At 41.0% G+C, this 22,507-nt stretch overlaps 2 protein-coding genes across 2 annotated transcripts; both read right to left on the reverse strand.

Moving 5' to 3' along the window:
• Positions 1-1,980: 1,980 nt before the first annotated feature.
• On the reverse strand, positions 1,981-12,621 carry rps15a (ribosomal protein S15a). The gene is made up of 5 exons (XM_056280286.1): positions 12,597-12,621; positions 11,826-11,963; positions 10,732-10,811; positions 10,551-10,636; positions 1,981-2,116 (listed from the first exon to the last, which is right to left on the reverse strand). The coding sequence occupies exons 2-5, from the start codon at positions 11,956-11,958 to the stop codon at positions 2,023-2,025; spliced, it is 393 nt and encodes a 130-aa protein (XP_056136261.1). The 5' UTR covers positions 11,959-11,963; positions 12,597-12,621; the 3' UTR covers positions 1,981-2,022.
• A 3,749-nt stretch (positions 12,622-16,370) lies between these two features.
• Positions 16,371-22,249, reverse strand: notum2 (notum pectinacetylesterase 2). Its single transcript, XM_056280902.1, has 11 exons — positions 21,954-22,249; positions 21,467-21,519; positions 20,748-20,843; positions 20,542-20,602; positions 19,625-19,716; positions 19,445-19,547; positions 18,813-19,001; positions 18,287-18,387; positions 17,842-17,989; positions 17,582-17,629; positions 16,371-16,677 (listed from the first exon to the last, which is right to left on the reverse strand). Exons 1-11 carry the CDS (start codon positions 22,247-22,249, stop codon positions 16,371-16,373), a joined length of 1,494 nt encoding a protein of 497 aa, XP_056136877.1.
• Positions 22,250-22,507: the final 258 nt, after the last annotated feature.

A 22,507-nucleotide genomic window follows, 5' to 3' on the forward strand; every position in this document is an offset into this window, starting at 1 on the left:
AAAATGTCAATGCAGGATCAACTTCAGGTTATCTTTATAAAAAAATTGTCAGTTTGAATAAGCATTTTAAAGGTTTATCCAACTAATTGACACAGGTCAAAAACAAAGTGTATCTGTGCAACCAAGAGGACTAAACTAGAAAGGGTGCACTGAAAACTACTGTTCATATCTCTGAAATGGACTCAAATGCCACACAAACCATAATTTTTATTTATTTATTTTTCAGGTTTTGATATACTTTATTAATCACTGTGGGAAAGGTTTCTCTGCATTCAACCCATCCTAGCAGTGTAGCTAGGAGCAGTGGGCACCGCTGTGCAGCACCCGGCGACCAGCTCGTTTGTCTTGCCATGCCTCGGTCAGGGGCACAAACAGGAGTATTAACCCTAACATGCATGTCTTTTTTTGATGGTGGAGGAAACCAGAGCACCTGGAGAAAACCCACCGCAGATGGGCAGAACATGCAAACTCCACACAGAAGACGACCTGGGACGACCCCCAAGGTTGGACAACACTGGGGTTCAAACCCAGGACCCTCTTGCTGTGAGGCGACAGCGGCACTGTGCCACCCAAAAAAACATACAATTCAAAATATTGTAAATTATAAAATATAAACAGGTTTGAGTTCCCTCCGTACGGTGTCTGGGCTCAATCTTACGGTGAGGAGCTCGGACATCTGGAGGGACCTCGGAGTAGAGCCGCTGCTCCTTCGCATCTAAAGGAGCCAGTTGAGGTGGTTCGGGCATCTGATTAGGATGCCTCCTGGGCGCCTTCCTCTGGAGGTTTGCCGGGCACAGCCAACTGGGAGACCCCAGGGTAGACCCAGGACTCTCTGGAGGGACTACATGTCCAATCTGGCCAGGGAATGCCTTGGGATTCCCCAGGGGCTGGAGGGCGTTGCTGGAGAGGACATCTGGAGTGCCCTACTTAGCTTGCTGCCACCGCAACCCGACCCCGGAGAAGCGGCTGAAGATGAATGAATGAATAAATAAAATATAAAATAACATACTTTTTGGGCTTTGAATAAATATCTTTTTAAAACATGCAAAGACTTTTGAGAACCTGTGGATTCACTCCATGCTACTCTCACAGTTTAACTTCTAAGTTACTTTTATTGCTGCCGTGCATATGTGAATTATGTATTCCATTTCATACCATTAGTACATCCACTTAACCATCATAAAGTTAGCTGGGCCAATACACATTCACTCAAAAGGAGAAAACATTGACTCATTTCCAAGTCTTAATAAGGCTGTCTGCCAGTTTTTAGTGGTATTTAGATAGTGTTTTGACTCAACACCACAGGGAAGAGGCTGAGCTTCACATTCAACAAGCTTAAAGACAGGTGCGCTGCAGTTAGATTGCATCAGCTAATGATTTTGCCACCAAATCCAAAATGGTATATTTGACTGTTTAACAGAGAAATAGCCATAGCCATGTGGAGACACATCTCAACAGCTTGAGCATGCGAAGTAAAACTGGGCTTAACGTAGGAGACATTTAAAAAGCAAGGAAGTAAAACTTGGCCAAAGCCATGTCCACATTAAGATCAATTTTTAAAAAACAAAGAAAAAAAAAAACGGGATTCAGAAATGTTCCTTTTCTGTGGCCTGATTTCATTACAGCACTACTCCAGCAGTTTCACGTGAAGAACTGATAATGTTAAAGCGATTGAGAATTAAGACCCCCATTTAAGAGATTTCCTAATACACTACATGTATTAAACGTATTCAATCTAGATCTGTCAAGAATAAAATGCTGTTACTTCGGTCAATTTTGTCAAGAAAGGTACTTTTCAAGGGCAATGTTGAGTTTGGAGAAGAAAAAAAAAAGCTGCAGCTAATCATTTCCTCCAAAGACTTGTCTTATTAAATGCAACAATGTATGAACACGGCCTGATTAAGCATGGCACTGCAGCCATTGAGGACCTCCGTATAATAGAAGAATTCTCACACTGGAATAAACAAACAGTAGACGAGAACCGTTCACCTGGTTGTTTTTTTATTTGCAGTTCTTTACATTTTAGAAAAAGAATCCAAGGATTTTGCCTCCTGTGTGTTTCCGTCTGGCCTCTTCATGATCCATGATGCCAGCTGAGGTTGTCAGCACAATGTATCTGCAAAACAAAAAGCCACGGTACACTTAATAACAGTCCAAAATGCACAGCCAAGCACAGTTCTCAATTTAAGGTACAAAGGTGAAGCAAAATTCAAGTTTAATGGCAAAAGAAAAACTAAAGGAATCAATTTCTAGGACCTGTTTCACAGTTTTCAACTTAAGATGGTGCCAGTCACAAATGACTTAAACCAAACTTAATGACTATCTCAGAATACCAATGTATTAAATTTATCTGAAGCCTCTTGGGGAATATTGGTTTGCATTCATATCTGAGATAATGGGATCGCAAATGAAATATCATCATTAGTGATCAGAGGCTGAACCACTATTTTTAAAATGCCCCGACATGTTTTGTGACTTCCAATCACTATCATTTCTGATGGGTAACCAACATCTGAAAATCAAAAGGTAGATCATCAAATTGTAGGGTATGAAAGCATCTTTAAAACAAAGTAACCATACTCATTTGGTCACATCAATTCTTTAGTCCTCTCAAAACATCCCATGTGCTTGAACACTGAACCATCTGCAATTTTCTATATTTGAACAAACGAACTACTACACAACAATATTGGAAACTACAATGCAAGTTCACAATTTCCCTCTACCACTCTTTTAAAATGTTTTCTCCAAGATTTTCAGTAACTACAGATTAACACACATGCCATCAATCTGCATTAAAACGGCATGCAAACAATTTAAAAATCTTAAAACTCATGAAAGAGGCCCTCCGATGAAAATCAAGTTTTTAACCTCATTAACATGTCCATGTGGCGTTAGGGTAATGTTACAAGACATATCAGGAGCAAAATAAGCATTCGACACCATGGCTGAGCATATCTGCTTTGAAACTGCAGCATACCAAGGACAGACAAAAAAAAAAAAAAAAAAAAAACCAAAAAAAAAACCAAAACAAAATATTCAGTAAAGCAGGATTTCATATGTCATAGGAACAGGGATGGAAATTAGCACCTGCTAAACGCCAAATGCGGGTGGATTTGCGTATTGGCGGGTGAATTTGCTCAACCTACCAGCCACGGTGGCGGGTAAAGAAAAGTAGCAATTTGTGACGTACTGAAACGCGAATCTGCCTTATTTTCCCCCCTATGACCCGCCCTACTCTGCCTCTGATTGGCTAGTACTTGTTGCCATCATTGGTTAGCCAATCAGAGGCAGAGTATAGGGACGCTTGTCTTGCGAGTCTGCTAATTCACACAGACACTTCCGAGGACGAGGAGAGAGCCAGAAAACACAATGTGGCGTTACATCGCAGGGGTTAAGAGGTCTGCAGAGAAAACATCCCAGCAGGAGACACAGGTTAAAGAGGCGAAGATGAAACGAAAACGTTTTTTTAATGAGAAGTGGAGAATAACTGACAAGGCAGACAGAGAGTCCCGTGATTGGTTAGTTTACGAGGAGACAAGCCAGACAATGTTCTGTTCGGTATGTCGACAACACGCTTCGGATGCCAACAAGAAAGCTAACAGTTTCATTATTGGGACTAAAAACCTAAAATTGGAAACCATAAAAGACCATGAATCATCCAAATGCCACATCCATGTAATAAAGATAGTACAGGGAAAATCGACCCCGCAGGATACCGCTGCCACGAACACGTCCCAGTTGGAGAAGATGAGCCTACTGTTTAGAAATGCCCACGCAATCGCGAAAAAAAGGAAGGCCATTTACAGATTACGTGTGGCAATGCAAGTAAATCGTAATTTAAAAAAAATCTATTCACTAACGTTATATTAAGTGTTGAATTGAGATCAGAATATAGCTGTCATGTAATGTCATTAGCTAGCTAACGTTACGTGTAGTTAGCAAGTAAATCATCATTTACTAATGTTAGATTTAAGTGTTGAATTAAGACCCATACTGACACAATTCCTTCTACTTGTTACAGTCTTGGTTTATGTAATAATAAAAGGGAATTTTGGTGGTACTGATACACTGGTTATTTTTTGACAAATATGTTAATGTTGTAAAGCAGGGGTCCCCAATTACTTTTCATAGCGGGCCACTTTTAGGGCCACTTTTAAAACCACGGGCCACTCAACCTCCAGCAGCATGTTGTTCGTTAGTTTGTTTTGGTGTCGATACGTTGCAGGTATTATAATTTAAACAGAGATTTTTCATCTATTTTTCGATATATTACTAGTCTTACTTTTACTAAGAAATTAATTTTTTTTTTGGTAGGGAAATAAAAAAAAAACCTTCCTTCTGGCATTTCTCCAAAAATTCTCGCGGACCATAAATCAACCCGTCACGGGCCGGACGTGGCCCGCGGGCCGCCTATTGGGGACCCCTGTTGTAAAGGTAGTGTACACAATTTTGAGAACCATAGAAGAGTAAACTAGATTTTGAAAATAGTATTTTAAGAGTTTAAATATTTAAAATAGCCTATTGCTTGAATATTGTAGATCTTGTTTTATTATTTTTCACATGCAGTTACACACTGCTGGTTAAAACAAGAAAGTGGCTGGTAAAAAAATTGAGTGACTGGTAGACTTTGGAATCCACCAGCCACAGTGGCAGGTGGACAAAAAAGTTAATTTCCACCCCTGCTAAGGAACCAATCTCGTTAATGGATGGGGTGGTGCTTTACAACTCATTATGTGCACCCGTTTCGGTGACACGAGCTAGAGAAAAAGCCAGGTGTAGATACTTTTAATTTTGCTAGCTTTAAGTTTCACTACTTTCAAAAGCAATGGCAAAGATGTGTTTTGTTTTCAGCTGCAAATTTCCATAAGAAGAAACAGTGAGCCTTCATTTATTAACAAAGGATCCAAATATCAGAGAAATGGGTGCAGTTTATTTGGAAAAATCGTAATCTCCCAGCCAAACTGCGGGAGAAAACACTGGTTTGCAGCAGCCATTTTCAAGAGCAGTTTTGCAAATTCATCACAAAAACAGATGGGTTTTGCCACAAAACTTGTATTGAAACCCGACACTGTGCCATCCATTTAGCCTGGGGCCACACGAGTACGAGCCAACGTGTTGGTCAACCATTAAAAGTTTATTTCTTTTTCTCCAGACTGTTAAGGGCAAGACTAGTTGACAGACAAGGGACTAAAGCGAGTAGGGAAAAAGGGGTTTAATGAGGATGGTAGGTGGTGGAGAGGTGATGGCGTAGAGGCGGCTAGAGCCAGGTCGCAGCAGGCGAAGGAGCAAGCGTGGGTGGACTGTGCTGAGCTTGGGGACCAGCAGGCAAGCAGACAGAGACAATGACCCAGAGAGTGGGAATATTAAACACAAAAAAGGCGATTAGACTAACAAGTAACAACACTGTGAAAACACTATGAAATCTATGCAGAGCAGCAGAGTACATGAGACTAACGTAGTAGCTCAAACAATGATATGGCTATGAGGGAATGAAGAGCCAGGTTTCTTATACTGCCGGGGTTGATGAGCTTGATGGAGAGCAGGTGTATGGCTGAGCCAGGGAGGTGAATGTAGGTCAGGAGAGGGGGGGGGAGAGAGAGAGACTGGCTGCAAGCTAGGTGGACATGGAGGGTGTGACAGGGACTTTCTATGATGTTCAAAGCATTTCTTCCTAGCGGCGCATCCGAGGGTTTATCTTTACAAGGTAGAAAACTTGTCAGAGCTGGTGAGCGGGACCAAGGTTTATCTAACATAAGCAACACATTATGAGCTGACTTATAATGTAGTCAAGCCCAAGGCTCGTGTTATCCATTACCGTTGTGTTTCCAACGTTGTAGAGAGCAATACATTAAGTACATTACCATTCTGATACGTCCACTTATACGCAACCCTGTCCAATTTGGTCTTCTTCGGAATCGGCTTCCAGTTCACACATTTATGTCTGAATTACTCCCATACTTGCCGAACGGCGGAGGGGTGGAGGTGATTTGAATTGAGGACAGGGATAATTTACATATTTAGTTTGTATTTTTTTTTAATGAGGGAGAAGGAGTAGTCGTGATTTTGCTTTTATAGTCAAGTCAATTTGTATAGCCCATTATCACAAATTTGCCTCAGTGGGCTTTACACCAATCATCCTCTCCGTAGACCCTCACATACTTGCATAATTGAACTTATTTTGCAGAAAAACAACATATCAAACAGAGCATTTTATGTCTTAAAACATGACTGGAAGGGGTCTTTAAATTCCATCAGCATAAGGCCAGAAAGTGTTGAACACATGGAGCTTAAAAAATTTTAGCACCACTTCAGCTACATAGTGGGCTCGAGTTTCCCTGATATCCTATGCTGCATGTCATTCACTCATGTCTGATATAAAAGTAAAACAAATGCTTACTAAAACCATCTTAAATTACGATAAGGTGATTCCTGACAAGCCCTCTTGATGAGTAAAAGCTCCAATGAAAGGTTTAAACACACGTGTTGTGATTGAAATTTGAATGATGTCAGACAACTTTCATAGTCTTGCTCATACTGTAATTATCTCTGCCACAATCAGCCCAGTGTAAATGTAATCCATACAGCGTGTTGCAATTGTAACCAAGTACTTCCTAAGGGGCAGACAAATCATCTCCACAGCCAGTAATTAAACACATTACAGCTCATTTTCACCCATCTTGGACAAACAATCCCCACAGCATCTAACGAGCCGCACAAGTGACATTCGCAACAGTCTCAAACACAGTTGTGGCAAAACTTGTTTCTGATGAATTAAGACGATGTCTTGACACATGCTCAATAATCCAGCTAAGAAAAATCAAAGAAGGTTGAATCAGTTCATCTGAATATGTTTATTGACATACGTTTCATCACTCATCTAAGTGACCTCTTCACCAAGAGAATGGTACAACACAGGAGAGCCAACGTGTCAGGCCAGGACTCCACTGTCTACACCCATCTACAGGCCAGTGGCCACTCTTTCAAGGATGAGGATGTGCACATCCTTGATAGGGAGGGAGGAACGCTGGTTTGAACAGGGAATCAAAGAGGCCATCTATGTGAAGAGGGAACGACCATCCCTGAACCGAGGGGGGGGGGGGTACCTAAGAGTACATCTGTCGCCAACTTACAATAATGTGATTGCAAACGTTCCCAAATCCTCTGTGAATAGTACACACTGCCATTGTAACGCTAGTTAATGCTCACGGCAATTTGCATATGAAACTGATGGTTGGTTTCGGTCGTTATGCAGCTGTATTGTTTATAAGGGTGGAGATACCTGCAGTCAGTTTAGACTGAAGAAGTCACTTAGATGAGTGATGAAACGTTTCTGCCAATAAACATATCTAGATGAACTGATTCAACCGTCTTTGAATTAAGACAATAAACCTTAAATTTGTTTAGTCAATTGATTATCATTTGATGACAAAAGATAGACCTTTGACTTTCCTACCTACTTGTTTCCTTTAGAAAGTGTGGCCAAAAAATGAGATCTCAAAGCAAACACAATCAGGGCTCAAAATTATTTTTTCCGCTGATAGACCTGCTGCTACGAACTCTCACTAGCACCAAGATATGAACACAACCTGGTCTCACAGCAAATACTCATGACACGCAATCTACATTTTCATACACTAGCCTCAATGATCAACTTCAGACTTATGTGTGTCTTATCTGTTTATTTCCAATTTCCCCAGTCAGTACTTGATTTATAAAAATCTTACAAGGATATGAGGGTGAAACCTTCCAATAAACATACATTTGAACTTAAGATTCTCAAATAAAGTGTTTTCAAAATCTCTACAAATTCAGTCAAAAATATGTTTGACCTTATCTGAACTGTTACTATGAAGATCATGGGAATACTCCATAAAAAAATTATACATTCTTTAGAAATCTGTTTCAGAGCATGCGAACCAAAGAAAGTTAACTTCTACTTTTGTTATCTTTGAGCCACCATTTTGCTACAATACGTTCATGTTAACATACTGAAAACATGTCCATTGTCACTTCTCACCACCATATCAGCAGTAGCTGTGTTGCCATCAAGCTGCCAAAACAGACGTCGTGAATCAAAAAAGCTGAATGCAAAAGTCAGATTTTCAAAATTAATCCTAAATATTTCATGCCTTCCTGAAACTGGGAAGTCAGGGTGTAGATTTGAAAAGTTGTGAGTGCAGTAAATAGGATCCTTTCTGCCCATTAAATCTGACATTTAGTTATATGGATCAAACAACAGTTCTGTGTGTTAAACCCACTGTTTTTAACATAGCGTTAGTCTTGTCACACCGTATGTGTAGGATTGCTTATCCACTTAAGTCTATGAAAACACACCAATCTGCATGTTAACGTTGACTTTTAAATTAGCCTATATGCTAGATAGATGGCCCACACACTTGCAGCAGCCACAAAACATTGCTCCTCCTTTGAACCTAAGGTGAGACAGCCAATCTCAGTTTCTCTAATATACGAATGGTGTTACTTTTTCTACACTGCAGGACATGCTGCCAAATCTCCCCTTTCTCAGGTCTCCCATCTCCCCCCTCTAAAGTTTCCCTTTGTAGCCCAATCGTATCCTTGCTCTCATGTTTCTTTAAAGGACTCTGAAACAGACTGCTTCATTACAATCAATACATCGCGTCGTTAGTTTGGTAATCAAGATCATTTCCGAAATTCATCCTCATGAGATAATCATGAAATGCCACTTGGGGAAGGGCCAGGTATCAAGTGTAAAAGGTATTTAATCAGACTTCAGGAGTTCCTTGAGTAGAAAGAAAAGCCAACTATGTGTACTGAAAACTTCAATACATTGTTTCAATTCATCATCCCACTCAAACTATACAATCTAGTAAATTCAGAACTTGTATTTCTTTAAAAACAGCTTAATATATTATGACTGTTGCAATATGGAGCCCTGAAAAGTCATATAAATACCACGTACACATGCAAAGGGTGTGATTGGATCAATCATTTTCCAGATACTAATGACAGTACACATCTCATGACACCACCTGGGGCAATGACCCCACATGGGGCATGTTCAATCTGAAAACGGTGTGCACCGTTTTGCTACGGTTTCAGGGTCGAACAACATGTTTCCTCGGGAATGGTGTGCAACAGGCTTTGAGGTACGTTTTCTCTCATTTGGTGGGTGTTACCCAATCAGCAGCGTGTATATAAACCCCGCCATTATTAAAAAGGCAGTGCGCACAATGGATCTAACTAAAGTCCTTTACATATGCATCCACTGCAGCTTGGTCTACGAAACAATTGGAAGACATGTTTTTATCTTTTGCTATTGTATGTACCATCGTGGAGAAACTTTCATAAACTTTTCTACTCCACTTTACTCTTAAATATATAATGGTAAATATTACAATAAACACAAAAGCAGTGATCAGCAATAATGACAGGCCTAATACTCATAATAAAATGAGCTCATATTGACCATAACAGCCTCAAAGGTAAGAAGTGGATTATCCTTCACCTGAAATGTCTCCCTTGTAATCCTGAAATGCGAGGCAAATATTGGATCATTTTAATTAGGAACCACCAGTTTCCACACACCACTTCACGCCATTGGGATGTTCTCTGCTATGTGAATGGCAAGGGAAGTGACTTAACATCGAGCAAATCTTGTAGCATTAGAGCCGATTTCATCAGGCTCCGAAAATTCTTCCAAAAAGAATGACCTTTTCAGCTTCCATAGTTGCAACGCTTGCGTAACGCAACAGGGTGTTCAACACACCACCGATTCCATTTGAATAAATGTTATACTACATTTTGTCAGGGCTGAACGCAGCCCAGGTGTAAATGGGGTCAAGAAGTTGTTTTGGGGCCAGAATTTGGAAATGGCTATTTTTGAAGAGCATAAACTACCGTTACCAGTAGCAACAGTTTAAAACATACAATTAGCAGCATCCAATGTCCTGATTAAAATTCAGCTTGTATCTGACAATCATGACTGCTTCTTTAAGAAAAAGTGTCTCTGGAAATTAGTGATGGTATGGTTGATTATCTGTCAGAGGTTGGTAAATAAGCTGACAAGCAATTAATCTGTCACTGCATTAATCATACACCATTATGAAAATTTGATGTATCAAAAGAAAACAAGACATACAGTCAAGAATTTTAGCAATTAGTCCATAATTTGTGTGACATAATGTTTGTCTTGGACCAAATTAAAGCATGATGAAAGGTAAAATGGAGATTAATGTGAAAAGGGACTGGTGTCAGTTTATCTAATGAAATAACCCAAAAGGCAGAATTGTCTGTACCCATATGAAATGGGTGATGCAAGCTCAGGACTTTTAAACTACAGCATTCATATATTTAGTGTGCCAAGAAACCACATTTTGGTAGCCATGCAACTACAAGGAACGAGCCAACTGGGGAGTCTTTATGAACACGTCTTCAAACTCTTTTGACAAGTTATACATTAACATCCACCCCTTAACATTCTTTCTTTCAAGATGTCAGTGCTACCCAGTCCCACACTCTACACATAAAATGAACTCTGTAGAGATCATATGGTTAACCGTCCTTACCCAAACTGTCTTGAGGGCAAGAGGTTGTTCTGCCACTTCTCCAAGTCTTTGAGCTGGAGGTCAAAGCGTGGACTGATCACACCGCACTAAAAAAGGGACAAGAAATATTCAGTTACACTCTGAATTAAGAAAAAGAATAAAAGGATAGCACATGTGGACATCACTCATTTAATAACTTTACCTTGTTCAGCCTGCCTGTGAGATTGACGACAATTTTCCCAGCTCTGTGGTCATCAATGATCTCAAACTCACCAATGTAACCTATACAAAACGAAGGATTTTATTATGCGAAACAAAGGTCTGATGCAAAACAATGCTGGGTTAAATTCTCTTCAAAGCATTAACCTGTTAGTCACATTTGTGAATACCGTCTCTTAGGAATTACTATACTGGTGCTGAAATTTAAGACCATAATTTGTAATGTCAAAAACTCCATATAATTCAGTTTGCATCCCCTACAGCTAAGAATTATACTACCCTGTATGGGACATTTTAACAGACAATGGGGCAATGGTTGGCATTGCCACCCTGCAAGAAAGTGGTTTCGAATTCATGCCCCGGTTCGAGTCCTCCTAACATGTAAGTTTGCATTTCCTCCTTGCTCTCATTTCCTCTGGGTATTTCAGTGTCCTCCCACATCCAAGGACATGCAATGTTAGGTTGGGTATCAAATACTTCTGCCATAGCCCTCGACAAAGCCACTAAGCTCAGAACTCGAGGTTGGACGGTAGGTGCCGCATGGTGGCTGCCCACCAGTGCTATGTAGTTAGGTTGGATCAAATATAAAGGACACATTTCTTGACAGGGATTAATAAAGCACTACTTATAAAAAGACACCACTCACTCAAAGGGAAACAACTGGTTTTCAACACTATTTGTGCTGCAGGATTAACACTCCATTGACAACCATAATACTTAAGCCTTCTAAGCATCGCTGAAATGCTGACATCAATTATGGGGAAAAGTGTCTATCAGAAATGTCACTGGCAGACAATCCATGAATCGCAGTCCTTATCACATTCTGTAGCGTTTGCTACAACAGCAGTAAGTGGTTCGCATGTTCCTATAAAATGTTGCCCATTTCTGTGGAGCACGCAGATAGTGGTAAACCACAAAGGCTGTAGTTTTCAAATCCATGGATTCCGCCTAATCCCAGCGGCGTTTCAGAAACACACTGTTCGGCATTATGGAGCTGCCGATGGGAGTGTTATCTCAACAACATAGAGATAATGTTGCAAATCATGATTGTCTCATTTAGGAAAACTTGTTACTCACCGTGCTTCATCATGACGGTCAGGAAGCGCACAATGACCTTAGAACACGGCCTGATGAGGACCTGGCGTTTCCCACGCTTCTCGGCATTATTGATGCATTTTAACGCATCGGCGAGAACGTTCATGCGCACCATGATGCCTGCACAACAGAACAGCGTTCACATTGGCTGGATTGTTACAATTAGCCCTTTGGATTTCTCCAATATGAAACGACTTACACAGCAGAGGAGCAACTATTCGGAAAACGAAATCATCTTAACGACATTCAAATGCATTGCTGAACTAGGACTCAAAATGTGTGCGTCGCTGAATTGAAGAATCCTTTGCCGTCTCTCCACAGCATGGCTCAGCAGGACACGTCCAACCCCTGAAGTTAACGCTTGCGAGTTAGCTACGTTTGATTTATAAAGCGAAAAAAAACAACACCAAGGGAATATGTGAAATTAATGCGTTTTCATACGTTTCTGTTATCTACGCGAGAAGCTTGGGGGTTTGACGCTTTTATTTCAGCTAGGCAGTCGCTTTAGCTAAATGCTAATATGTAGCGACAGGCATCAGCGTATAGCTTCCAAGGCCAGGGGAGGAAAGAGCCGGGACACGAAAGGTTCCAGTCCAATTTTAACAGTATATGTTTCGATAATCGAGATAATAACCACCCCATGTCGTCAAATGAAAGTTGCGCTTCTAACTGTTCACAAAAATATCATATTCAATATTCGGATGCTTTAGATTTTTAAAGGATAAAGGATGACAATCACACAGGGTATCTTACCGGTTCTGCAATATGGCGGAAAGAGGAAGTAGAAAAAAATGCAATGCAATATGGGAAAAAATCAAACTCGCTCAAAACGAAATAAACCAGTCAATCCAATTCCTAACCTCTGTAAATGTTGTCTAGTCTTGCTGTGCACTTGTTTTGGTACAAAAATATAAATAAAGTCGTGTTTTATGTCTGCTGGTGGTCAAATACTGGTAAAAAAGCGTTAGGGATGTAACGTTATTGGCGATGTCTTTGATCACAAATTTATGCACGAGTATATATGTAAACAAACATTGATGTCGCTTAGACGGTTGTTAGTATTTCAGGTATCAAGTGTCGTCCCTGAATAGCTTGTTAACGCCAGAGAAGTGTTTTGTTTTTTGTTTTTTTTACAGCAGCGCTACCCAGTGGTGTGGATGACAACACGCAATGACTGAAAAGCAGAAGATAATGCTTTGCCCTCCGTCCATCCATCTATTATCTGCACCGCTTATCCTGCTCTAGAGGGGTGGCACCTTGTCTCAGCAAGGGCCCTTTGGCTGAGGACGACGTCCCTACTGATAGATCTGATTCTCCTGCATGCCTGTATGGTACTTCCCATGGTGCCCAGTCCAGTCAGCACATTGGGATAGGAGAAGGGAACTCTGATTTCAAACCCACCTGCTGCCTTGTGGGTTGATGCCTCTTTAGGCAAAGGCTAGGAGAAGGTAACTGAATTCAAATCCCTGGACACAGTCTACCCAGCTGTCAGTACCCGGAAAGGGTAAACCATGGCGGCTCTGCTCAGTCAACTCAGCAGCGGTTCCGGCAACCGGCAGCTCTGTTTGTCAACTCGGCAGCAGTTCTGGCAAAAAGCAACAGGATTCTTCTGCGGCCATCTCAGCTACACTGTGCCACCGAACAACAGAAAATCTTGCCAAGGGACACTATAGAGCACCAAATAGTGTCGTCATCTAGGGTGCAGCCTCACATTTGAAAATGGAGATAGCGAATCATTATACTATCTTTGTATTAACTTGTGTTTTACTCGTTTCGGGTGAAGGCATGTATATTATCCTGCTCTCAGGGTCGTGGGGATACTGGAGCCATTCCAGCAGCCATTGGGCGACAGGCATGGAGACACCCTGGACAGGCCGTCAGGCCACCACAGGGCAAATTATATTAATTATGTAAACAATATAATGGCATCTGTTACAATAAACAATCACCATTTTGTTGGTACATGCGTTTTTTCAAATGTAAACACATGTAAAGCATGTAAATACATGCTTTGCCCCGTGTTTCGTTATTAAGCTCACATTTGATAATCACGCTTCTGACACCATCATCCATTCTACAACCATCTGCCATCTAAATCCATAAATCATTATCACACCAAAATCGCAAACAACCATGTACAGGTCAAATGCCACCGTGACCTAAAATAATCTCTTGGGAGAAACGTCAGAGCTATGGACAAGGCCAGAAACTTGGATAAAGCTGAAGAGGTGAGATATTTTTTTATGAGGTGAGTGTTCAGGTGAGGCTAGTAGAAAGGGATTTATTTTGCTTTTGTTAGTTGTAGGGGTGCTACTCATTTGTCAGCCTCATAGCAGGTTTTAAATTTGATACAAGCATCCTGCCAGTGAAGTGTAATGCAGAGGAGGAAGGGGTTGATCGTTTTAATGTCATCGTATTTATGTTGTAAAGTACTTTAAGCTGCATTTCATGTATGAAGGGTACTTTCTTCTTCTTTGTGTTAGTATTATCATCACTATAGGTTGAATTTTAGGAGCAACGGGACATTCCTCTCTCTAAACCCAAATAATCTTTAGCACCTTGTTTCAGTTGCACAGTCAATAGTGCAGGCAGTTTTTGACTAGAGCTTATAAAGTTAAGCTGATTTATGGGTGATAAAGGGTTTGATTTAGTAGATTTTTTTTCTTTTGGTGAAAATTATAGGACTGGCTATGATATGTGCATCATGCCAAAGTTAGCTTGACACTTGAGGACAACACCATGATTCTTGGTGTTGTAACTAATGATAAAAAAGTCTCACAGATCTACCAGTTTTGAAAGTAGACTTAGTTAAAAAGATTTTATTATTCCACTCCTTGATAGCCCATATATCACCAGACTCTGGCAAATAAAGGTAATTGACAGAGTTAGGGAGGGGGGATTGTGATGCTCAGTATTAGGGGAATACACCTTTAAAGACACAGGGAGTTATGGGATAGTAAACAGAGCAGCCACGGGAGCGGGAAGGTAGACGAGAGTCAGTCGGATTATGTGCACGTTATGCATGGAGCAAAATAAACATGCCGAAGTTCCACGGCTAATTCAGAAACGGTGTTATCATCTGTGAGAGTGAAAAGTAGGTCATTACAGGGATCAATCAGTCATTTCAATCAATCAATCAATCAATCAATCAATCAATCAATCAATCGATCAGTCAATCAGTCAATCAGTCACAGAATTCACTGATCACATTGCTAAAGCTAATCCCAAACTTTATTTCCTGTTTCAACATGTGCAATCACTCTGTCTAATAACCCTCACCAGTGGGAAAATTCTTGTCAGTGATCACGGTTGATACAGTATCTAGAGAAAATAAGACAATAGTATCTTCCATAGAACTTCACATCGTGAAACTTGTTATAATTTTAAAAATGTGTGATTTTTAGATGTTGACAAAATCAAGACTTAATCTATACTTTATTACATTTCTCCACATACAGATTAGCTATTCATTTTAGAAAGAAGATACACACGGCTGAGCAGTAATAACCGCAGCGTTTTCTAAAAAGAGAAACTCACTTGTCTAAAGGGTAAACTGGAACTATGGTTGTGGATTACATACTGCATGTGATAAAAACTGGATGTAGTATGACCACAGCCCTCTCCTGGCATTGAAAAAAAAATCACTGAGCAACCCTCTTAAGAAATAAAACATCTATATATCTTACATGCACATATTATATATATTTTCTGAACTCAGAAATAAAATAACACCTTCAACTTCAGGAACTACAGGCAAAAAATTCAATTATAATGAATCAAAATTAGATCTTTGAGACTTTGTGCAACAACATTTATGTGTTTGCTTATTACTTTCTTGAATGGGTGCCTGAGTTAGCAAATCAGTGATTTTTGTTTTGCTCAAATTTCACTTGGGCTCATCGTATTTTGGCAAATCACATATTTTAAAGAGGTTGTTAACCTTAGAAATGCCATCCATTGAAATGTCAAGGAGAGCAAGTAGATTAACAAAAATAGTAGAAACACATATTTAAAACAAATACAGAGCCACACAATTACAGTGTGTGTCAATCAATAGCCATATCCTGTCTAGATAAGATGTCATGCCACAGACATTTTACAATAGCCTCTAAGCAGTTGAAATATTCCACTATCATGTTTGCAAGTTGAATTTCCATATAGAGTGATTTTATTTCCATACTGGGTGATTAGGATGAATGTATGCTGCAGGATTTATGCTGTCTTTTACAAGAACTCAACACTCTGAGTAACATGAGGTACACCTCAGCTTTTGGAGCTGGAGCTCTCCCCTCAAGTGTCCAGTAGAGGTCATCAGGAACCGTTCAGACCCAGACCCGGTGACATACCCACCTGATCAAGTCGCCAAGTTAAAATAGACATGGAGGACAATGGAATGCTGAGCGGCACAAGTAGTAGTAACCAGATTAGTGTATCATTTCTATGGTTACAATTTCAAAAAAAATTCTCCCTCCGCCTAGCTTTTTTTTTCTTTTTGCTATGTCTTCAAACTGCTCTCCTTCTTCAGTCTTAGCCACCATTACTGACCATGCTAGCCAGGAAGCCGGCATCTCTTTGGGGATCTAAGCCCAATCTTTGGGGATCAAGGCCCATTGCTACCAGCATTTGAAGCAAGGTTAACTCTTGTTGGGTGACTTGGTCCACCAAGGCCGGGCAGGTGGGGTTGCACTGCGGCCAGTGGCAGGTATCCACAAGGTGGAAGGGACAGCCTTTTAAAGGGGTCCTGTTGTTACGGTTGGCTTCCTGGAGACTCCTATCCCAACACTGCAGGGCCCGTGGCAGAGAAGTGCCTTTAACTTGGAAATTCATCCAGTTACTAAAAGAGAGAAATAGAGAGAGAGAGAGAGAGAGAGAGAGAGAGAGAGAGAGAGAGAGAGAGAGAGAGAGAGAGAGAGAGAGAGAGAGAGAGAGAGAGAGAGAGAGAGATATGGAACTGGTTAGAGGGAGGAGCGAGCATGGAGTAAAGGAGCAGGTGGGAGGATGGCATTACAAATGGAGAAACAGTCCTATACTCCATGTGCCCACAGTGTTTGCAGTTTGCTTTGGCAGCCTTTTTTTTCCCAATTGCTTCCCAAGCTGTTGAGCTGCATGCAGTAAGTGTTAATCTCCTTACACAACCATATCTGACATCATAAATGTGGATTAGTTTACAAGACTGAAATTACCTACACCATGGCTGGACAAGCAGCTCCTGTCATAAAGACATAAAGATTCTCAATAAAATACACTAAACTTAACCCTGCTTGTTAAACATAGCTAAGGCTCCACCCCTTGCTCTAGCATTGACCCATCTATGTGCATCTGTATGGGGCACGAATGTGTCCGAGAGAGCGAGAGTCGGGAAGAGAGAGGGGGAGAGAGAGAGAGAAAGAGAGAGAGAGAGAGAGAGAGAGAGAGAGAGAGAGAGGAGAGAGAGAGAGAGAGAGAGAGAGAGAGAGAGAGAGAGAGAGAGAGAGAGAGAGAGAGAGAGAGAGAGAGAGAGAGAGAGAGAGAGAGAGAGAGAGAGAGAGAGAGAGAGAGTGTTCAAGGGGTCCTTAGGGGTTAGTGAAAGTGTGAAATGGCACTCTGTGGCACGGAGAATGCAACATGATGAATGATCTAACAGAAAGAGCAGCATGAGCTCACTAGGTAGAGATGGGGCTACTGGGAAAGAGTGGGATTACTACGGTGGTAGAAGAAGGGGCTTTTCAGGGCCACAAGGGTCGAATGTCTTATCTTACCTTTTAGTGATCAATGTGTGAGACAGGCAAGAGGGAGCAAATACAGCCCTAAAAACACGTACAGACAAAGATGACAGTCATTGTCAACAATACTTTGGCAGCTGTGCCGTGTTTACAGAATAACTATATGTATATAGATCAGTTTAGCTTCACTCCATTTAACTTTTCTCATATTAGATGTTTAATCACATTTTAGCCAACATGCAGGGTGTTGTTACTTGCATAGTAGCTATAGTTTAAGTAAACTGTTGTTAACATACGTAACATCTCGGAGAGAGTTCTTGATCTCCTTGCCCAGGTTTTGCATGTAGATCCATTGCTCTGCTGATAGGCTCTGTCGTCCCATATAGATGTTCTCAACCCTCAGCTGCTCCTCATCAAACAGCCACTGCACAACAAACAGAGGGGCTAGAGAGAGAACACACACACACACACAAAAAGTCCTGTTAACAATGAGTTTCTCCATAAAAGCCAGTCAATGCTATATTTGTTGATTGATTACAAACACTTATTGTTTGCTTACAGGGCTTTGCTGTACTTGATGTGCTTTGATTTGCAGCTAGCATAAAACGTGAGTAGTGTGTTTGGGCAATAAATCAATTTTCACTTCATGGATGAATGAAACTAATGAATATTAGCATGAAGTTTCTGTTTCTGTCAGAGGAAACTTTCATTTTTCCAAACCGTTAGTTTTAAGGCACTCACAGGTCAATGTAGAGTACATCTTATGGCCAAAGAAGCACTGCCACTCCTCTCCTCTCTTATAGAGCTGCCTGCACCTATCAGGCACAACCCCATTCCACAATCTAAGAAAACAACAAAACTGGTCAACAAACACAGATGAACTGGTGGTTAGTTCCTGTAACACTGCTCTCTTCAACTCATGTCCCATCAAAGGCCATAAGCATGCAGGTTTTCATTCACACCAAACTCCACACCATGTAATTTCAATTAGAAGCACATCCTCAACCAGAGAAGAAGTAACTAATCAGTAAAATGTTGGAGAGTGAGGTTATGTTTTGAAAGCTGCACACTCTTAGACCTTGATAGCAGATTGTGTAGACCACTGCTTTGATGCATCAACTTGTCAAATCATGGAATAATAACAACGGAATACTAATAATAATGGAAATATTGGAATATTCAATGGAATAGCACTTTAGGACGTACATTCTTAAAAGGATCTTTACAAATTGTGCATTTTATGTATCTAGCCATTGCATGGCTTTACCTGAGACCCTTCTTGATGGCATCCTCAGGTGTGCAGGATATAGTCTCTGGGCAGTCTGGGGCTGTCTGCTGTTTACTCTCTAGAAACCATCCAGAGTCCACCAGGCCTCGGACCTGGGCCTCTGCACCAAGCTGCTCCAGCTGACTGGCCACTCTTTCGATATTTAGCAAAACACCTGTGCCCCCAGCACTGAAACGGAGCCAAGACACTGATTGGATAATTTGACTCAGAGAGTGACAGTCTGCATCCAAGCTTAGAAGGTGGCTCTAAATGCCAACTGCAGAGCAGCGATAATGAAGTAGATTTGCAATCCAACTGAACAGCAGTTTCTGTTTTTAGGCTCTCAGAATGTCCCCCAAAGTATGTTGTTAATATGGGAAGAATGTTCACCATCGCAAGGCAAAGCCCTTTAATAGACATTATGTCACTGTCCATAGACGTTTGTAAACATCCTTATAGTTGTTAACATGATATACCCAAAGAAGCGCCTCTCGTGATTAGTGTTAAGCATGGAAATGGTTTAGAGGTGGATTGGGACAGAGCCAGGAATAGAGATGTAGGTGGGCGGGGGGGGGGGGGGCTCAGAGGCCCCAGCCACAGGCTCTCATCAGCTGCAGAACAAAAGAACCCACCTTGTGCCAGCCAGCATGACAACCTTGGCCTGCTTGATTCCTTTGGGGATGAGGTCTCTGATGACCTCACGGATGATCAGGGATCCCATGAAAGTGTACTCAGCTGATAAACAAACACAAGCATCAGGTGAAGAGGAGATCCTTAACCGAATAGGACAATCTTATTAGATAAATACTTACTTGCATCTCTCTCCCTTCCCTGGCGTGGTCTAGTAGGGGATGGAGCAGGCCCAGTCCCACTCCATACATCACTCGAGCAGTATGGGATGAATCTGCAGAAAAGGATTCACTCACTCCATACAAAAGCCTGTTTTAGACCTGCATGCATAATCTGGAGATGACCTAAAGTTCATGGTTATGTTTTTGAATATAAGACAAAACCACAGCCGGAACAACCTCCTTGTCCATATTCATAATGATATGAATGGGTTCTAAGGTCATGGTATGTAATATCAACGTAAAGCCATCCTTTTTCAAAGATCATACACTGCTCTGCTGTGTATATAGCTCCCCATGCTGCATGAATAAATTCACTTCTTCTATCACACACTGCATAGCTATTTTAGGCATAGTTTCTCCATACAATTAGGGTTCTAAAGCTATATACAGCTTTTCATTAAACAGAATGCAATCAGGCACAATATTCAATATATTTGTCTTGTATCTTTACTGTCTTGGTGTACCTAATGGATTATTACTATAATTATTATTATTAAAGGCTAAAAATACCACAAAGGAAATAAAAAGAAATAACACAACACAACAGAGACAGAAAGAATAAACATCCACAAGCTTGAACACCTAGAATAGTGATCATACAATCAAATTATTTGAATTGCAAAACTGGATTACATGATGTAAGACAAAATATATATTTCCTGTAGTTTGCCATCACATCACCTTTCAATACAATCTTGGACTGTGTATTTTGCAGGCTGCTTAATATATGTTGGCAAAACCTTTTTCATAAGCATGCAAACACTGACCTATCCACTCTCAACATCATGACTCTTAGCAATAAGGGCGATCTGAATTTGTCACCTCCAGTCAACACTTTGAGAAGTAATGGGCCGAAGGAGAGGTACGCTGGTACTTACACAATGTTTGCATTATTCCAGTGGGGATTTTCCTCTGCTTGAGTAGACAATATTCCACTTCCTGCGAAACAACCAATCAGTGATTATTCAGATTGTCTTCCTCGCTGAACATATAGGCAAAATCACACGCACTTGCACAGCAAGCGACGTGTGATACAATGACAAAATGCATGACATGCATTTTTTAAGAAGGGTGTGTGACCCACCTCTTTTTGTTTGGGGCCAATCCGATGAGCTCATGAGTCGCGGGATATTTTGGTACCTGGAATCACAGCTCTCTTTGTTGTAACAGCACCAACCACCTAAAAATAAGAGACTAATATTAGCCTCTTTACATACATAGAAAGAGAACACCCCCCCCACACACACACACACCCCTCATTAGCTCATTGTAGAGGACTCTGAGGAATGGAGGGAGAATACATAGAGGAATGCACCTGCAGCCAAGCCAACCAGCTAACTATGCTAACTTAATGTTATTAAAAAATAGGGTTGTTGCCACTAACTAACACATTATCAGTGGTTCATTTTTTATTGACAGCAGCAGTTTAGTTGTTGTGAGTTTATTTTACAAATGGTGCTGTGGCACAAATTATCTATTACTGAACCATTTGTAGCAACAAAAAAAAAAAGTAAATTTTTCCAATCTATTATGGACCTGACAGAAAGAGCAATGATCATTTTAGTCAGGTGTAATGTTTGTCTTTGTGGAAAAGCTGCTCTCAGAATACCTAAGTCATGTCAGGGCACAATCCATGTAAATGTCCCCAATCCTAAATCCACTGAAGTGACAGGCAGTGAACAAAAAAGGAGTGAAAAAATCATACAGGATGACCACCCATCAAAATACCAAAAGAGGTGTCCCACCAAAACAGGCTGACCTCTTGAGGGACCAAATTAACCAGTAACATTTTGAAATACACACCTTCCAGAAATAACAGCCATCGGCGGCTTCCTCTGAACTCCTTTAGGTAAAACCTGTGAAACCGCAAAACAGGAATGAGGGTGATGGTGTATGTGTTGAGCAGACAGAGACCATGTATGGACCCACAGATCTCCCATCTTTGTTCTGAATTCGATTTTTGTCCTTATAATCACATGACCTAGCAGTCAGAGACTTCTTTTACTGATTCTTTCTAAAAATGATCAATTCAAACTACACATTTGATTCATTCAAGATGTTTTTGGCCTTTTCATTTTGCGTCAAACGTAACCTATTCATTAGCTTACGAAAAACATTAGTCATTATTCAGTGAATGCGATACAAGGTACAATCCAAGCTCAAGCGATTACAAACTACCAATAGCTTGGACATCTTAACTTGTAGGAGTTAATCGTGTTTTTTCTACAGCAGGTATGTCCCAATACACCAAAGGGGAAAACAAATGCAATGAGGTGTAAACATCTCTCACCCAGCTGCTGTTCCATCATTACAGGTGACCTGGGCGTTTTTGAGAAAATGCAGTCTCATGTCATCTGACTGTTGCACAGCTGCTCGACCTCCCGGGTTTTCCTCCCTCGCTGTCTCGGCTGCTCCTCCAGGCCTAGGGGTGGAGACATCCTCGGGTGGAGATTGGGCAACGTCGCCTCCTCCTCCTTGGTTCCCAGACCTCTTGGAGGCCCTGCCACTGGATTTGGCATTGCGGTTGTTCTGACAGCAGATGCCCCCTAGCATAAGCAGAAAAGCTACCTGGCCCAGTATCTTCATAGCTAAGCCAGTCTGGAAGAGAGAAGGGAACCTAACATTTTTCAGTGTTACCACTACTCTGTACCAAAGAGGCTGACATGCTTGTACACTCCCATATTCTCACTTCAAACACCTTCAGGTAAAATCATGACAAATTTACTCGATTTTCAAATAGGAAATCAACCTACCTCTTTCAGAAATCAGTCTTGAAGGTGTTTGTTGGGGGAGCCCAGGGTCAAACAGAGAAACCGCTGCTGCTGAGGAGAGAGCGAGAAGTTC

This window comes from Lampris incognitus, chromosome 5 (genome assembly GCF_029633865.1).
Source record: "Lampris incognitus isolate fLamInc1 chromosome 5, fLamInc1.hap2, whole genome shotgun sequence".
Taxonomy (NCBI): domain Eukaryota; kingdom Metazoa; phylum Chordata; class Actinopteri; order Lampriformes; family Lampridae; genus Lampris; species Lampris incognitus.

Bases quoted from the DNA above. Each gene is read 5' to 3' on its own strand.
- rps15a (XM_056280286.1), bottom strand. From the start codon at position 11,958: ATGGTGCGCATGAACGTTCTCGCCGATGCGTTAAAATGCATCAATAAT. The intron at 10,812-11,825 runs GTGAGTAACAAG...CGTTTTGTATAG, and splicing joins GACCGTCATGATGAAGCACG to GTTACATTGGTGAGTTTGAG. The intron at 2,117-10,550 runs GTAAGGACGGTT...TTTGTTTTGCAG, and splicing joins TTGCCCTCAAGACAGTTTGG to ATACATTGTGCTGACAACCT.
- notum2 (XM_056280902.1), bottom strand. From the start codon at position 22,249: ATGAAGATACTGGGCCAGGTAGCTTTTCTGCTTATGCTAGGGGGCATC. The intron at 20,844-21,466 runs GTGTGTATTTCA...TCTTATTTTTAG, and splicing joins ATGGCTGTTATTTCTGGAAG to GTGGTTGGTGCTGTTACAAC. The intron at 19,717-20,541 runs GTAAGTACCAGC...CCTTTTCTGCAG, and splicing joins TGGAATAATGCAAACATTGT to ATTCATCCCATACTGCTCGA.